The 15,797-nt window shown below is 35.4% G+C and overlaps 1 protein-coding gene across 1 annotated transcript in view; it reads left to right on the plus strand.

The window, feature by feature from the left end:
- The window catches only part of LOC145263137 (diacylglycerol kinase zeta-like), a 1,403,365-nt gene that overhangs the window by 530,000 nt on the left and 857,568 nt on the right, over nt 1-15,797 (plus strand). Inside the window, exon 2 of the mRNA XM_080120103.1 lies at nt 6,795-6,900. Within this exon, the coding sequence (XP_079976229.1) occupies nt 6,795-6,900 (106 nt within the window). The remainder of the gene's footprint in view (nt 1-6,794; nt 6,901-15,797) is intronic.

Genomic DNA, 15,797 nt, shown 5'->3' on the forward strand with positions numbered 1-15,797 from the left:
TTCCCAACACCATACATCTAAACTCTACATGTTTAAAATTGTTTTTTAGCCAAAAATTACTTTAAAATTCTTGAAACGATTGGAAATTTTTTTTTTTTTTTAAAACAGGAACCAATATTTATTTTATGTTCTTAACTTATATCCCCTCTTCATTCTCATTGCTGGTTAAGTATTATTGGGTTTAAGAAGAGATGAAGAAAATTCTGTGCTATTTGGGGCGACTAAAGTCTAATTTTTGTTATTAAATTAAACTAGTATTTAGGAGAAATGGAGAAAAACTATACATCATTTGGACCAGCTAGTAGAGAGTTAATACTCCACACCACTAATAAAAAAAATACCACGTTAAATAAAACTATTTTTTAATACAGAGTGGACCGACAAATTTGTCGCTCTAAAGAAAACAATACTACAGCTTTATTTTGAAACTTTTATTGAAAAAATGAATTCAATTAACTTGATTATGTAATAGAGCTGACATCTATTTAATGTAGCCGCCTTCAGCTTCAATCACGGAACTGGGAGCATGCCTTTTTCACAAGCGCCAGCAGGAGTTCAGTGAATACTCGGCAGATGACGGCGATCAGGCTCGTTTTGGTGTTGTAGGAGGTCATGTTGGTGATGTTCTCGACATATAACCAAGCAAAGTAGTCCAGCAGGTTTAGGTCAGGGAAGAGAGAGGCCAGTGAAAGAATGGTGCAAAGTCGTAGTACTCCTTCTGAAGCCAAGCCTAGGTCTCTTTGGATTTGTGGACCAGTGCCGAGTTCTTCTGCCCCACCCAGGGTCTGCCAGCGGCCAGCTGATTGCACCAGGGAATCCCCACACTCTTCAGCACGTCCAGATACACTTTAGTGTTGAGTTTGAAGCCGACTTCAAAGATGTGAGGTTGCATGATGTGGCCTAAACTTCAAACCACACCAAAGACCATAACCGTGTCCGGAGACTTTGTTTTCATCGCCTGGGGCACGTCCCTGTTATTTGTGGCAATCCAGAGATGCATTTTGAGGGTTGTCATAACTTGGATTAGTAGAGAGCATGAGTTGCATAGCGGCGCATCTCCAATCTGGCTTGTTGAACATTGTGTCACTTTCAAACATGATAGAAGGCTTTTATCGCTTTTGGGATTTGTACACAACTGGTCAACTAGTAGATGGTTTGCAAAAAAAAAATCATCAAACGAAAATGGAATCGTATCGTCTGTTCTAGGCCAACAGTTTGATCGCGTAAACACTGTTTGAGTTGATTGCTATTTGTCGTTGTTCTTGAGTGTTGCATTTCATATTTTTGTTATAAAGGAATCTATGATATTTAAATGAATAATGAATGGATAGATGGAGAAAAACTATCCATCACTTAGTTCATCTGCAACTGAAGTCTGATTCTGATTATTAGACTGAGCTAGTATTTAAAAGATATGGGGAAAAATTAAAACATTATGGGTTATTTGGGCTATTTTCAACTGAAGTCTGATTTTTTTTTTGTATTAGACTAAGCTAGTATTTAGGAAGAGATATAGAAAAACTATAGGTTCTTACTGACTTAATTTTTTAGTTTGGTGATTGTTGTAGGCGCTAGTCTGCATACAAACAAACTAATAAGTTGGACCAAACACATAACCTCCTTAAGTGAGGTAACAAGTCGTACCTACCACGTGTGATATGAAATGCAGTAACATTTTAGTGTTTAATGTTTATTTGTTTGCAAATTCTTTTAATCATTACTAGTTTTTCTATTCCATTCACTCTCAAATGAGGATCTTTGTTATCTCACCTTATCAACCTGTTTGAAAGCTGTCGCGAAAAGCAGCAGGTTTATTTATAGAGGCATGTTTTTGGTGTTTTTTTTTTTTACTTCGGAGTCACCACTTATCAAGGCCCGAAGGTCACTCGAGGATAAGGGTTAATGAATGTAAGGTGGTAGTGTAGTAATCGTTAATGGTGTAAATTGAGTAGAATTCAATTATTTATGGGGATGGCTCAACAAGAACTTGTTTACATTGGACTTGCCAATCTTCAAATTAAAAAGAAGAGAGTTCTTTGCAGAGTTCAAACTGAATATGGTTTGCAGCACCGAAATAAAATGTTATGCTTACATGAAATCGAGTACTAAATCTAATATATAAAAGGCTATATGTCTGTCTGTCTGTCTCAATATTTTTAAATTCTATCACCTCCAAAACAGTCGCAGAGCGGCGCTAGGGGCCTCAAATGATTACTTTTTTTTTACAGACTGTTCTTTTATGGGTCTTTAGCCGGTTGAAATAGTTTTTAAGGGGTCAAAAATGGATCAGAATTGAAAAAATCTTTATACATTTTGTACATTCATCTTAGTTTATTTGTAATCAGTTCATATGTGTGTTGTGTTGGTACAGCAGTAATATCACTAGCTTTGAATACTACAGTTTCGGTTTCGATTTCGATTCTAGCTGAGGGCACCCAAATACTTTTTTTTTTTTTACTTTTGAAGTCACGACTGTATAATAATATATAGAAAATCTGTACGAATTAAAATATCATATTTAAGCGTATTTTATGCCTGGGCGAAGCCGGGCGCCCGCCTCCCTGTTAGTAATGACTGAATTGATTTTATTTTCCAAACTTTGGTCAACGACAAGGAGGAATAGATTTAACCTGATAATGTCATAGATATCAGAGAGAGAGAGAGAGAGAGAGAGAGAGAGAGAGAGAGAGAAAGCATAAAAAAGAAATGAACCCTTTATGACCTGAATTATGATGTAGATGATTAAAAGAAACTATTTGTTAATTTCAGTTAGTTTAAAAGGTAATCATACTATGATTGTCTTCAAACTGGAAAAATTATGAAGTTCAATAGTTAAACTACCACTGATAATTTTTGCATTTCATGAACTTACTTTGATTATTATCCATAGTGCTTGAGGAAAGTGTATTCATAACAATAAACGAAATCCTCCACTCTCTGAGACAGATGGTGGCATACTGAATGTAAGCAATGGATAGTTGCAATCTGAAGGTGTCTGGCATCTATCCACATACTGAACTAATGCGTACAAGGCGTGTTTGAATCAGTTCCCACTTTTTATTATGCCGTTATATTCATTTATTTACGACTGAATGAATTAGTTCAACCACGCCATAAAGGGTTAGAGGTGAATTTATTTTTTTGAAGGTGTTCTTTTAACAATGGTGGTACCTGACTTCCGTTTTCTTTTTTTACTAGCAGAAGGAGTCATTGGCCACCAAGGCCTAAAGGCCACAAGGCCACTTAAGGATATGGGTTGATCATTGTCGTGTAGACAATGAGATAACACTCTGATGATTTGTAATAGTGGAACTTGAGTAGAATTAGACTATTTTAGAGGGCGGCTCAACAGGAACTTGTTTGTATTATACTTGAAAACGACCATGTTATAGTCAGCTGGGAAGCAGACCCACGGTATGATATTCCACAGATGAACAGTTCTAGGAAAGAAACTTTAATCATGGAATTTACATTTAGTTTTAGGTACAGATAGAGAGTGAAGGAAAGTGTTGACAGTGGTTGTAGCTAGACGAGTATTTGTTGCACATGTTTTCTGAGTGTGTGTGGGGGGGGGGTCATAGATTAAAGCTTGGTTGAGCACCAGCCATGAAAATAAACGATAGAGTAAAGATAGACTCGTCACATCTTTTCGGTGAGAAAGAGAAAGTAAGGAGGCAAAAAGGTCCTCGCCGACAGGCTACAACGATAAATTTGCCGCCCTAAAGAAAACAACACTACAGCTTTATTTTAAAACTTTTATTGAAAAAAAATCAATTCAGGTAATTTGATTATGTAATAAAGCTGACATTTATTCAATGTAGCCGCCTTCAACCTCAATCACCACAATGATACAGGTCCGGAACTGGGAGCATGCTTTTTCCAAAAGCGTAGGCGGGAGCTCGGTGAATACTCGGCGGATGGTGGCGATCAGGCTGGCTTTGGTGTTGTGGGAGGTCATGTTGGTGATGTTCCTGACATATAACCAAGCAAAGTAGTCCAGCGGGTTCAGGTTGGGAGAGGAGGGAGGCCAGTGAGAGAATGGTACAAAGTTATACTTCTGAAGCCAAGCCTGGGTCTCTTTGGATTTGTGGACCAGTGCCGAGTCCTGCTGCCCCACCCAAGGTCTGCCAGCGGTGACCTGATCGCACCAGGAGATCACCACATTCTTCAGCACATCCAGGTACATTTTGGTGTTGACTTCAAAGATGTGAGGTGGTATGATGTGGCCCTCACTTGAAACCACACCAAAGACCTTAACCGTGGCTGGAAACTTTGTTGAACTGTGCTTTCAAGCATTGAATCGCCCGGATTTGCATTTTGAGAGTGCTGGCAATGGTCCTGTTGAATCAGTAGGGAGCATGAGTTGTACGGTGGCACTGCTCTGATCTCACCCGTTGAACATTGTGCCAGACATGATAGAAATGCTCCTACTGCTCTTGGGATTTAGACACAACTGGCTAACTAGTAGATGGTCTGCAATAAAAACAAAGAAAAAAGAAAACTGATTTTCATCAAATGGAAATGGAATCATGTTGTCTTTTCTAGGGTGACAATTTTATCGTATTAGATTTCAACAATGGTTTTATACCCTGTCACATTAGGAAAGGGTACTCTTAGCAGCTCTTCTCCAGATGTGGCATCTTAGGACGCTTTTGGCTCTTGTTTTTAGAATGAGTTTCTTAGGCAGTAGAATCATCCAACCATATTTCCTGCAGCTTTGGCAACAGATCTTATCTAAGTCTTCCATTTGAATATAGTTTCAGAAATTCAGAGAATTTTAAACTTCAAAATTTTCAAATAATTTTAAAACTTCTTTTAAAATTTGTTTTTTATTTATTTTTTATTTTGTTTTGAATAAATAATTTTTCCAAATTTTTTCTTTTATTTACATTATTTGGCCTTTTGGTCAAGATCAAAGTGTAGTATCTGTTCTTCAGATGCTGCACTTCCATTTCTTGTTCTCTTTCGGTGGAGGATCAACTGAGACAATTTTTTATTTTTGTACCTTTTCTCCACGTTAAAAAACGACCCTGGTGTCTAACTCTGTCCCGTGGGGAGGCATTGTAAATAGATACATTAAGATATTAACTTTAAACTATTTTATTTCTAGGCAAAATAAAAAAAAAGAAAGGAATGTTTAATTGAGTATTGAGATTTTTAAAGTTTAAAATATTGAAGTTTGTGGATCAATTAAGGTTTAAATGTCCCCAGCAGACGAGGGAAACGAGAAAAAATCTTTCAGGCGACACTGATTTGATCTTGATCTTCATACACTGCATTCATAGACTGGGTTGTCCGGTTTTTCGCCAGCAAGATATGTTTTTTAATGTAGAGTGATTTTATTTTATTTTATTTATTTAATATGTTTATTAAAACGTTTTAATAAAATTATTTAAACAGTTTTTTTAATAAATAAATAAATAAATAAATAAATAAGAGATAATTTTTTTTGCATTTTGTTATATTATTATTATTTTTTTGTGGGGGGGGGGCATTTTAATTTTTAAATAAAAATTGACTTTAAATAGCTAATTTATTTATTTGATTCCAAGTTTTATTTTTTTGTACAATGAAAGGCTTATATCCAATCTATTGCTAGTTGGATCATTCTACTGCTCCAGAAATTATCTAACTCCTGATGCATTCCCCTACCTATAATCATATAGGAGTATTGCTCCAAAAGTAATGTCTTCCATTTTTTTTTTTATTCCACTTGGATGTGAACAGAAGGGATTGCAAATTACATTGTTAAAATGACTGAACTTATGCATTCATGACCTGAAAGTTGAATTTCTCTTTTTCAAATATTGATGGTGTAAGACCCTAAGAAAGTAACCCTTTCGTGTGTCAGAAGCAAAGATGTCATTGCATTCCTGGCAAAAGTTCATTGAGAATGGTGGTGACTATGTAGAAAAATTAATTCTGGGGGTTATTTTTTAGCTTTCGTAACTTTTCAACTTTGTGAGCAAAAAAAAACTAGATTTTTCTTTTAAGACGAGTCTTGTATGACAATGAACAGCCATTTCTTATTACTGGCAAAGTTGCATTGTAAATGGTGTCGACCATGTATAAAAATAAATATTAAAGCACAAAAGGTTGTTCGATTTTAGGGTGGCTTACCTTTTCCAAGAAACTGAGGTTTCTTTTAAAGTGTTATCTTTTCCAAGAAATTGAGGTTTCTTTTAGGGGGTGGGGTTATTTTTTCAAAGAATTCGAGGTTTCTTTTAAGGGGATGTGTTATCTTTTCCAAGAAATTGAGGTTTCTTTTAAGGGTGAGGTTATTTTTTCAAAGAATTTGAGGTTTCTTTTAGGGGGTTATCTTTTCAAGGAAATTTAGAGCTTTAGCAGGATTATCTTTTCGAAGACTTTAGATTCAATTCCTTTTTAATGGTTTGGATGAGTTTTATTTTCATCTGAAATATATTTTTAGGTCTTTTAAAGTTTTAAGGCAGTTATTTTTCATCAGATTCTATTTTCTTTTCCAAATTCTCTCTTTCCCACTTCTACCAAATCTATTTCAAAAAGCAACTTTTTCAAAAATTTTGTATTAAAAAAAATGATTCTCAACTATTTATGTATTTACGTAGTTTTAAAAAATGTTCCTTTTATGTAAGTCATATTTAGTCATAAATTTCTAATCAATTATCTTTATTTCCAAGATTTTTTGCTTACCGTTTTTTTTAAATTTTTTTATTTCTGCTTATCAAAACTTTCAGCGAATTCTGTACTTTATTATTTATTTTTTCTTTACCAAACTTCATACATAAAAACTCAACTTTCTTTTCTCCTTCCAGGAAAGCAATTTCGAAGAGCAGCTTCGGCCATACAAATTACTTACATCCAAACCATGCTGAGCATGGTTACCGAAAGAAAGACTTCAGATCTACTGTTGACTGGTCGGTATGTATACACTTTGCAGATACCTTCAAGATTAACATATATATTACTTGTGTTAGACATTTCTTTGTTGACAACGAGGCGCTTTTATCAGAACTCCACATGTGGACCACAGAACCATCTTAGAATAAATTCTGTGTATCTGAACACAGTATGGATATGCAAAATATTCACAATGGCAGTTTATTAACCATTTTAGCAATTTCCACGACTATTCAGTTATGGAAACTAACATTTGTATTACGTTTCTGAGTTTTTGAGAAGAGAAGTGATTATTTTTATAAATAATTTTATTAAGAATTCTTCATAAGTTTTGGTTTCGGTTTCGATTATAGCTGAAGAAACTAAAGTTATATATTCATAAGTTTGGGATTCGGTTTCGATTCAAGCTGATGAACCCAAGTCATATAGATATATTTTTTATTTTTGAAATCGTAATTTTATAATATATAAAAATCGATAGGACATTAACTCTATAATAATATAGACGAAATCTGCAAGAATTAAAATATCATACTTAAGCATTTTTTACGACCTGGCTACGCCAGGCTACCTTGAATAAATACGTTTGTAGTTTTAACAAAATAGCTACAATAATATCAGGGCGTCTCCATTTACACTGAACATCTACAGAATGCCAACATCAATATATTACCTATGAATCAGTCCCCTGTGGAATTTCCACAGGTCCCGCTAGTATTCTAATGTTATATTTGATCTTGAGTATTTATTAGATATGTTTATATAATTATTATTCAGCTTAAACCAACTTTCTGGATGATTTTAAAGCGTTAGAAATAGTGAATATACAAGTCAGGTATATATGCACGTTTCTATATTTCCATGTAGAGAATTCACTCCTGAACTAATTTTTTGAGCATTATGAATTTTAGAACATAGCTGCTAGGCATAAGGATGGGCAATGCAGGCTATGTTTAGTTTAATTTAATTTTATGAACAGTGGGCAAAGATGGAGTTGATGCACTCCTAATGTCCTACCTTATTCAGGTGCATATTGTCAAACTTTGGAATTTGCATAAAATTTTGAATGAAACCCTTTATTTTAACCGATTGGGGCAACATGCTCTCATTTCATCAGCAATGACTGTGTGGAAGTCCTAAGTAATTTGAAATTGTCTTTTGAGTATCGCCCGCACTGAGGATTGAACCTTCAGCCACCCAAAAAATTAACTTTACAACTTTAATAGGTTTAAGTCTCTTAAAATCTATACTATATATGTCTACAAGGACACATTGTGTAATGGTTCAAGTACTTGATAAAATGCAGTAGGATGTTCAACAGAAAGATCCCCGGGTTTGATAATATGCATCTAAAGAAGGTCGAAGGGTACATCAACCGAAACGTTGTAAAAATAACATTCAAGATGAGAACATTAATCCAGATAATAGGAATAACATTTGTATTCTTGCTTTATCATAAAAATGCTTAGGAGTAAAATCAAGATATAATCCTACAAAACCTTATTTTAATTAAAATGCACTGAATGATTTTCATTCGAGAAAATATTATAAAATTTAAGGCTTAAGTTTAAGGGGTCTTAAGAAGGAATTAAAATTCAGGTAATCTTGCTTGCTTTGGGTTTTAATGACTATGGATAAGATTTAATTCAAATCTGAAATATTTGAATTTTGAAATAGGGTGGAATCCATGTAATTCCCTTCTCTCTAAAGAAACTAAAATTTGTGGACTATTTATTATTCGATGTCTAATACCTGTTCATATTTCCAAAAATTTGGGGGAGTATTTAAATTTTAAAAAAGTGCTTCAATCGCATCTTCACCCACTGTTCATGAAATTAACTGAGACTAAATATAGCCTGCGTGGCCCATCCTTATGCCTAGCGGCTGTGTCCTGAAATGCGTAAAGCTAAAAAAATTAATTTAGTTTAGTGAATCCTATACATGGGAATATAGAAATATACATGCGTACCTAACTTGTATATTCACTATTTCTAATGCTTTAAGATTATCCAGAAAGTTGGTTGTAAGGACTTCCACACAGTCATTGCTGATGAAATGAGATCATTTTCTAACAATCACTGATAAGACAGGTTAGACATATGCTTGCTTTCTACTTCTGAACAAAAGTTTTGAACTTTTTAGATGAGGGATAATTGTTTGTATTATTTGGATTAATCGGACTAATGTTCTCACCTTGTGTGTTATTTGCAAAACGTTTCGATCGATATGACCTCCGACCCTCTTCAGGTGTATAAGTCGCCATATTTGATATTAAGAAAAGGGTGAAACATTAAAAAGGGTCAAACATGTTGACTTATAAACCTGAAGAAGGTCGGCGGTTACATCGACCGAAATGTTGTGCAAATAACACTCAAGATGAGAACAGTAGTCCAATTCATCCAGATAATAAAAGGATAAAAGTGTGAGTTGATACGAAACGACTATCAGAGAAATACAAAAGCTTGCGATTTTTATTTTCATCATTGTCACCATGAACATCTATTTTACATAGTGGCATGTGGTGGACGGCTTTTTTGAAATTAACTTCTAAGCTAGCTTATATCTGGCCAGATCTCTATTTATCCCTCTTTTTCTCAAATCCATCTTTATCACTTTTTTCCATGTTTTATTGTTGACTGACCCTGCTACCTCAACTGTTCTACATCTACTAACCCAGGAACTCTTATCAATTATTTCAACGTGGCCATACTTTCAAAGCTTCCTGTTCTGCACACATCTTCCTATGGTGGACAGATTTAATCTTCCTCTGAGTTCACTAAATCTGAGCCTAATATTAAGACTTGCATTACACATCCATCGTATCATTCTCATAACATTGATCTCCATGCAACACATGTCCTCAACCCTCACTTGGCAGTTTTCACTTTCGTACATAATCACACTATATATATATATATATATATATGCCTTATATACTCTTCTCTTTGTTGATAAAGGCAATACTCTGCTAGTTAGTAATAACAAAAGTTCTCTGAACTTACTCTATCCATTCCTAATTTTTTTTTTTTTTTTTTTTTTACAAGGGAGTCACCACTTATCAAGGCCCGAAGGCTACAAGTTAATGAATGTAACACGGTAGTGTAATAATCGTTAATGGTGTAAGTTGGATAGAATTTGATTATTTAAGGAGACGGCTCAACAAGAACTTGTTTACATTGGACTTGAAGGCTACATTGTATTCAACAGGTGGGCAGTTCTAGGAAAGAAGCTTTATTCATGGAATCTACATTTAGATTCAGGCACAGATAGAGAGTGGGATAAATTGTTGATAGTGGTTGTAGCCAGTAAAGTTTATTTGTTTTTTTTTGTAAAAGTCTGGCAAGAGGAGAACCATAGATTGGAGCTGTCGATCACTTGCCATGGAAATAACGATAGATCAGAGATAAGCTTGCAACGTCTCTTCTGTGAGAAAGAGGTTGCAGAGAAGAGAAAAGGGCATCACCTACTAGATTACAAAGTCGCTTCCAAACTCTGCCAAGGCAGGATGAGACGTGACGAGCAACTCCTGCCCAGATGTGACAACAGTACTCCATTTTAGGACGTACTTAGTTCTTACATATGTAGAGAATTGCATCTACTGGAGTGGTGGAATGATCCAACCATTTTTCCAGCGATCTTGGCAATAGGTTTGATATACCTGTTCCTTTTCAGATCAGGAGTGAAGGTCAGTCTCAGAGGCTCGTCAAGGCATGGCGCTTCCCCAAGACGAAAGACATTCATTTCAATTTCAATTCTTGCCATTACACCAGCACCTGCTCCATCCTATGCTCCAATGGTATCTTCAAGAAAATTTCTGAATAACCTCAATAACTTCGCTATTTTCTCTATATCTATTCTCTTATGAGAGAGAGAGAGAGAGAGAGAGAGAGAGATGGGGGGGGGCGTCTGTATTCATGACTGGAGCTGTGACAAGAGAATATTCTTATCATTGTTTTGACTCTCGAGTATGTACCCGACACTATATACTTGAGTCAAAATAACGAAAAGAATATTTCCTCATGACTTTAAAAACCTGTTTTCTTTTTTCTTTTTTATGAGAAAATGTTTCTAGAGGTTTTATTAAACTGGACTACTGCTTATGAGTGATGGAAAAAAAGGTATAGGTTATTTGGTCAATCTGTTACTATAAATATCTGAATTTCATAAAACTAAAAATAGAGGATACACATCGTGTAAAATCGGTTATAGTTGTTGCGTTTCCGATCATAGGACTTTAGCTAGTTCATGACTGAAATCCATCGATTGCTGGTTTGACAGTCCCCGCCGTCTGGAGCAGCAGAGAAAGTAGCGGACGACATTAACGTCACTGACACTTTTCCTCTTGTAGAGAATGGATATTTGGTTGAGTTAAGAGAGACTTTCGTGATCACCATGGCACCGCCTCCAGACTGTCATCGTTTTCTCATCATTATTCGGTGTTTGTGTGCATATAGCATCAGCAGCAGTTTTGTTAGCCGACACACTTTTGTTGCTTTTTCCGTTTTCATCTATTTTATTTATTTAGTCGTTCAGATCATTGCCTGTCGCATTTCTGTGGCTCTCCGTCAAGTACAGACGGATCGACCGAGAGAAATTAGGTTTCTGAATTTTAGAGATGACGATTGGTTATCTATATATTAATACGATAGCATGTGTGTTATTTATTTTCTGTGTCACGCTTACATCTTTTTTTCTTCCGAGTGGCTGTCGTTTAGTTGTTACTAACCTGGGTGCCCGGCGTTGCCCGGGTGTTTGAAAGTGTGTGTTGAGCAAAAATAAAACGGGGGGGGGGTAGTAGGCAGACAGATTCGAGCCCGTACCGCGAAGAAAAAAAAGTGACGTCTTTGGTGTTGCGCCCATCGCCAAACCGGAAGTGACGAATGTTTAAATTAAGGCTAGTCAATCGAAAAGAGGAGTTGACTTGCAAAAATATCGGCAAAAAAGCAACCCCTCCCCGTAGAAAAGTGCCCAATTGAAGGTGAAGGGATTAATGTTTTTAGCCAATTTTTCGGTAATTTGTTGTCCGAAGGGTCGTGCTTCAAAACGATACGGATCTCGTGAAAATCCGTAGCCTCTGTTGAAAGTTTTAGGCATGCATACATGCATACATTTAAACGGACAGGTCAGATTTATATTATAGATGTTTTTCCATTTCTTGTAATAAATAATTTTACCAAGAATTTATCATAAGTTTTGGTTTCGATTAGGGCTGAAGGAACTCAACTATGTTTTTTTTAAATATATGTGTGTGTGTGTGTTTGTTTTTATAAGTTTTGGTTTCCGTTTCGATTCAAGCTGATGCACTCAAGTCGTATAGATATATTTTTTATTTTTGAAATCACAACTTTATAATATCTAAGAATAGATTCAAAATTGACTACGAAATCTGCATAAATTAAATTATCATATTTAAGCATATTTTATGACCGGGCTATGCCAGGGGTCTCTGCTAGCTTAGATAAATACTTGTGTAGTTTAACAAAAGAACTACAATAATATCAGGGTATCTCCATTAAAGCTGGACGTCCACAGAATGGCAACATCAATATATTACATGAGAAAGAGCCACTGTAGAATTTCTACAGGTCCCGCTAGTTCGTATTATTTGGAATCTTCAGACTCCTGTTCTCATCTTGTGTGTTATTTGCACAACGTTTAATAAGTAGTAAGATTGTACATCTAGAAACGAAATAGGTTTAAGCCTCCTAGAATTCATACTAAAATTGTCTGCAACGACTTGTGGCGTTATGGATAAATTACCTAGTGACATTCATTTGTAAGTTTCATTCTTCTGGAGATTGATGGTTCAATCCTCAATGTGGGCAACACTCAAAAATACAATTGCAAATTACTTAAGACTTTTACTCAGTCGTTGCTGATGGAATAATAGCATGCTCCCCCCCCATGGATTAAATAAAAAGATTCCGTTTTAAATTCCGTGCAGATGCCAGCGTTCGAAAAGGTACACCTGTGTTTTCTATACTTCGTAACAAACTCTTATAAGCCTTATGATGGACTTCTGTTGCCACATCTAAGAAGGCGCCATGCAAAACGCTCTTTGTTGCATAGATAGTTCAAAATCGACTTTGAAATCTAGTGAGAGATGATCGCTTCTGTTTTTACAAGTTATTACAACGAAGAACCAAAGATTGGAGCTCAGTCGAGCACGTTCCATGAAAATAATGATACAGTAGTAGAGAGACTAGCTACATTTCTATTTTGTAAGAAAGAGTATATATTATCCAGTTTCTTACAGGACAGAAATTATCCAGTTTCTTACAGAACAGAAATGTAGTTACTCTCTCTCTTTCTCTACTGCATCATTTTTTTTCATGGAACGTGCTCGACTGAGCTCCAATCTTTGGTCCTTCCTTGTAATATATTCACAAAAAAATTTCTACCATAATAGAAAAAAACTTTCCCATATGCCTAGCACTAGGAGAACTTTCTATAAACAGAGCTTCTTTTCAAAGGGCTCCTGTCTGGTGGAACACATTATTACGAAACTACTTCCTTGCAGACTACAATGTAGTCTTCTCCAAATCCAATGTCATCAGGAACTTGTTGTAAACCGCTCCATAAGTAACTAAATTTAGTTCATTGCATTGGTCAATTTTGGCTGACAATCATTCCGCTCTGTTAATTCTTATCCCTAAATGGCTTTTGGCCTTGACAAGTGGTGATCCAACAGAAAAAAAAAGAAAAGAAAACATTTGAAAAAAAAAAAAAATAAGTAATCGCCTGTTCCTAACTATCTCAGCCACCGAGCAGATCCGGAAAGACTGATTATATTTCCAGTACGTTTATCATTTGTTAAAATTGAATGAGTAACGGTGATCTCTCCAGACGAATTCAAATCTATTCTGGAAAATTCCAGTTGGGTCGCAGCGAGATCGGCTGATTGTAAATAGACATGTTATGAATAGGAAAATGATCTCTGCATCTGTTTTTGTTGGGTAAGGATTAGAGTGGGGATCAAAGTAGAGGAGGTCACTGGTGTGAGTTAACATAAGAATAACAGATTGAATCACTTTCTCCCATCGGAAATGTAAGAATCAGTCTCTCTTTATTCAGTTATTGGTGAAATAGTAGGGTAGACTGGTGCTGTATGCCATCTTAGAGCAGCTAGATTATAAGGAATACTTTGAAATAAAATTGCCCACTTATCTAACTATTGCTTCTTGAATTTCTATTTGCCTCTAGATTTGATTCATTCAGAGTTAGGTGGACTTTAGGGTGGAGATTACGCACCCCTTGCTTCAATGGAAACGCCCCACGATTGTGCAAATACTCAACAACAATAATGCTAACTTTAACCAATACAAATGTATACCTTTTTTCTCTGGTCAGTTTGGATAAATTTTCCAAGCTCTTCTACCAACCATCCATCCAGCGCAGCCACAGCCGAGATTGAACTCACTACACGAGTTTGTAGTGTACTTCAGATCTCGTCGCTAGCTGAATACTTGATGCTTCGCCAGGGCTATCAAGAGTATTTTTATCGTGACGTCATCACTAGATGGATTACCTACCACGGCTTAAGAGAGTCCCATCTACCCTCGAGAGAAGGATAGACTATGCCAGTTTCTCAACCTTGTATTTTACCTCGTTGTACATACAGTGCCTCACCTTCCTTTATGGTCACCCATCTGCTACTGGCCAGGCTCGACTGCTTAACTTTGGTTATCTGGCGAGAACCGGTGTGTCAATGTGATTGTGCCATATATTTATATATGGCACAGACTCTTCTACACTGAATCATATAAACATATTCTGTTTGCCTTAATAACATAACAATATAATCCCTAAGCTAGAAAAACTTTTCAGCACTGTACAAATAAAAGATATATTAAATAACCTTTAAAAAAAATCGGACTGTACAGGAAAATCTAAAAATAGAATGATAACCTTTTCTACAAGACAAAAAGGTTTCACAACCCAGAAACACATCTACCATCTTCTCATCTTTTATTCGTCTCAATAAATATAGCACCAGTGATCCTTAGCCCTGGCATGAAACCAAACTGCATTTAATCTATGACAGTTTAAAAAAAAAAAAAAAAATTGAAAAATTAAACATTATTTATTAAATTAAATTTGTTTTTTTTTTTAAATAAAAATATTAACAATTTTTTTTTTAAATAAATAATAAAAAAAAAATGAAACCCTGTTTAGTCTTAAAATGACCCTAGAGTGGTTGCCAAGAATGTTAAACACCAACCAAACAAAACAACTTTGTGATGGGATCTGACACACAAACAAGAAGGTCTTGCTTCAGGATCACCATTCTCCACAGCACCATTATAATATATGAAATAGTTTGGAGAGGTGGCATTAGGATCCATATCACTCAATCCATCAATGTAGCTTTGATATGTGAATGGCAAGTTCATACTCTGGCCTTATGGGGAGAATGCAAAAGCATTGCTGGACCATATGAACTGCATCCATCTATACATTTCACCATTGAAGAGGAACATGACTTGTCCTATATTATCTATACATTAATACGACAGCGTGTGTTATTTTATGTGTCATGCTTACATCCAGGTCATTTAATTCTTATGTACTTCTATTTCTTGTAATAAATGATTTTACCAAGAATTCTTCATAAGTTTTGATTTTGGTTTCGATTATAACTGATGGCACTTAAGTCATCTATTTTTTTCTTTTATAAATAATTTTATCAAGAATTCTTCATATGAAAGAATTAAAATATCATATTTAAGCATACTTTATGACCGAGCTATGCCGGGGTCCCTGCTAGCTTAGATGAATACTTTTGCAGTTTTAGCAAAAGAGCTACAATAATATTAGAGCGTCTTCATTTACACTGGGAATCTACAAATGCCAACATCAATATATTACATATGAATGAGTCACCTGTGGAATTTCCACAGGTCCCACTAGTTTGGATT

Source organism: Euprymna scolopes, chromosome 38, assembly GCF_053919585.1.
Source record: "Euprymna scolopes isolate OS-2025 chromosome 38, ASM5391958v1, whole genome shotgun sequence".
Lineage (NCBI taxonomy): Eukaryota > Metazoa > Mollusca > Cephalopoda > Sepiida > Sepiolidae > Euprymna > Euprymna scolopes.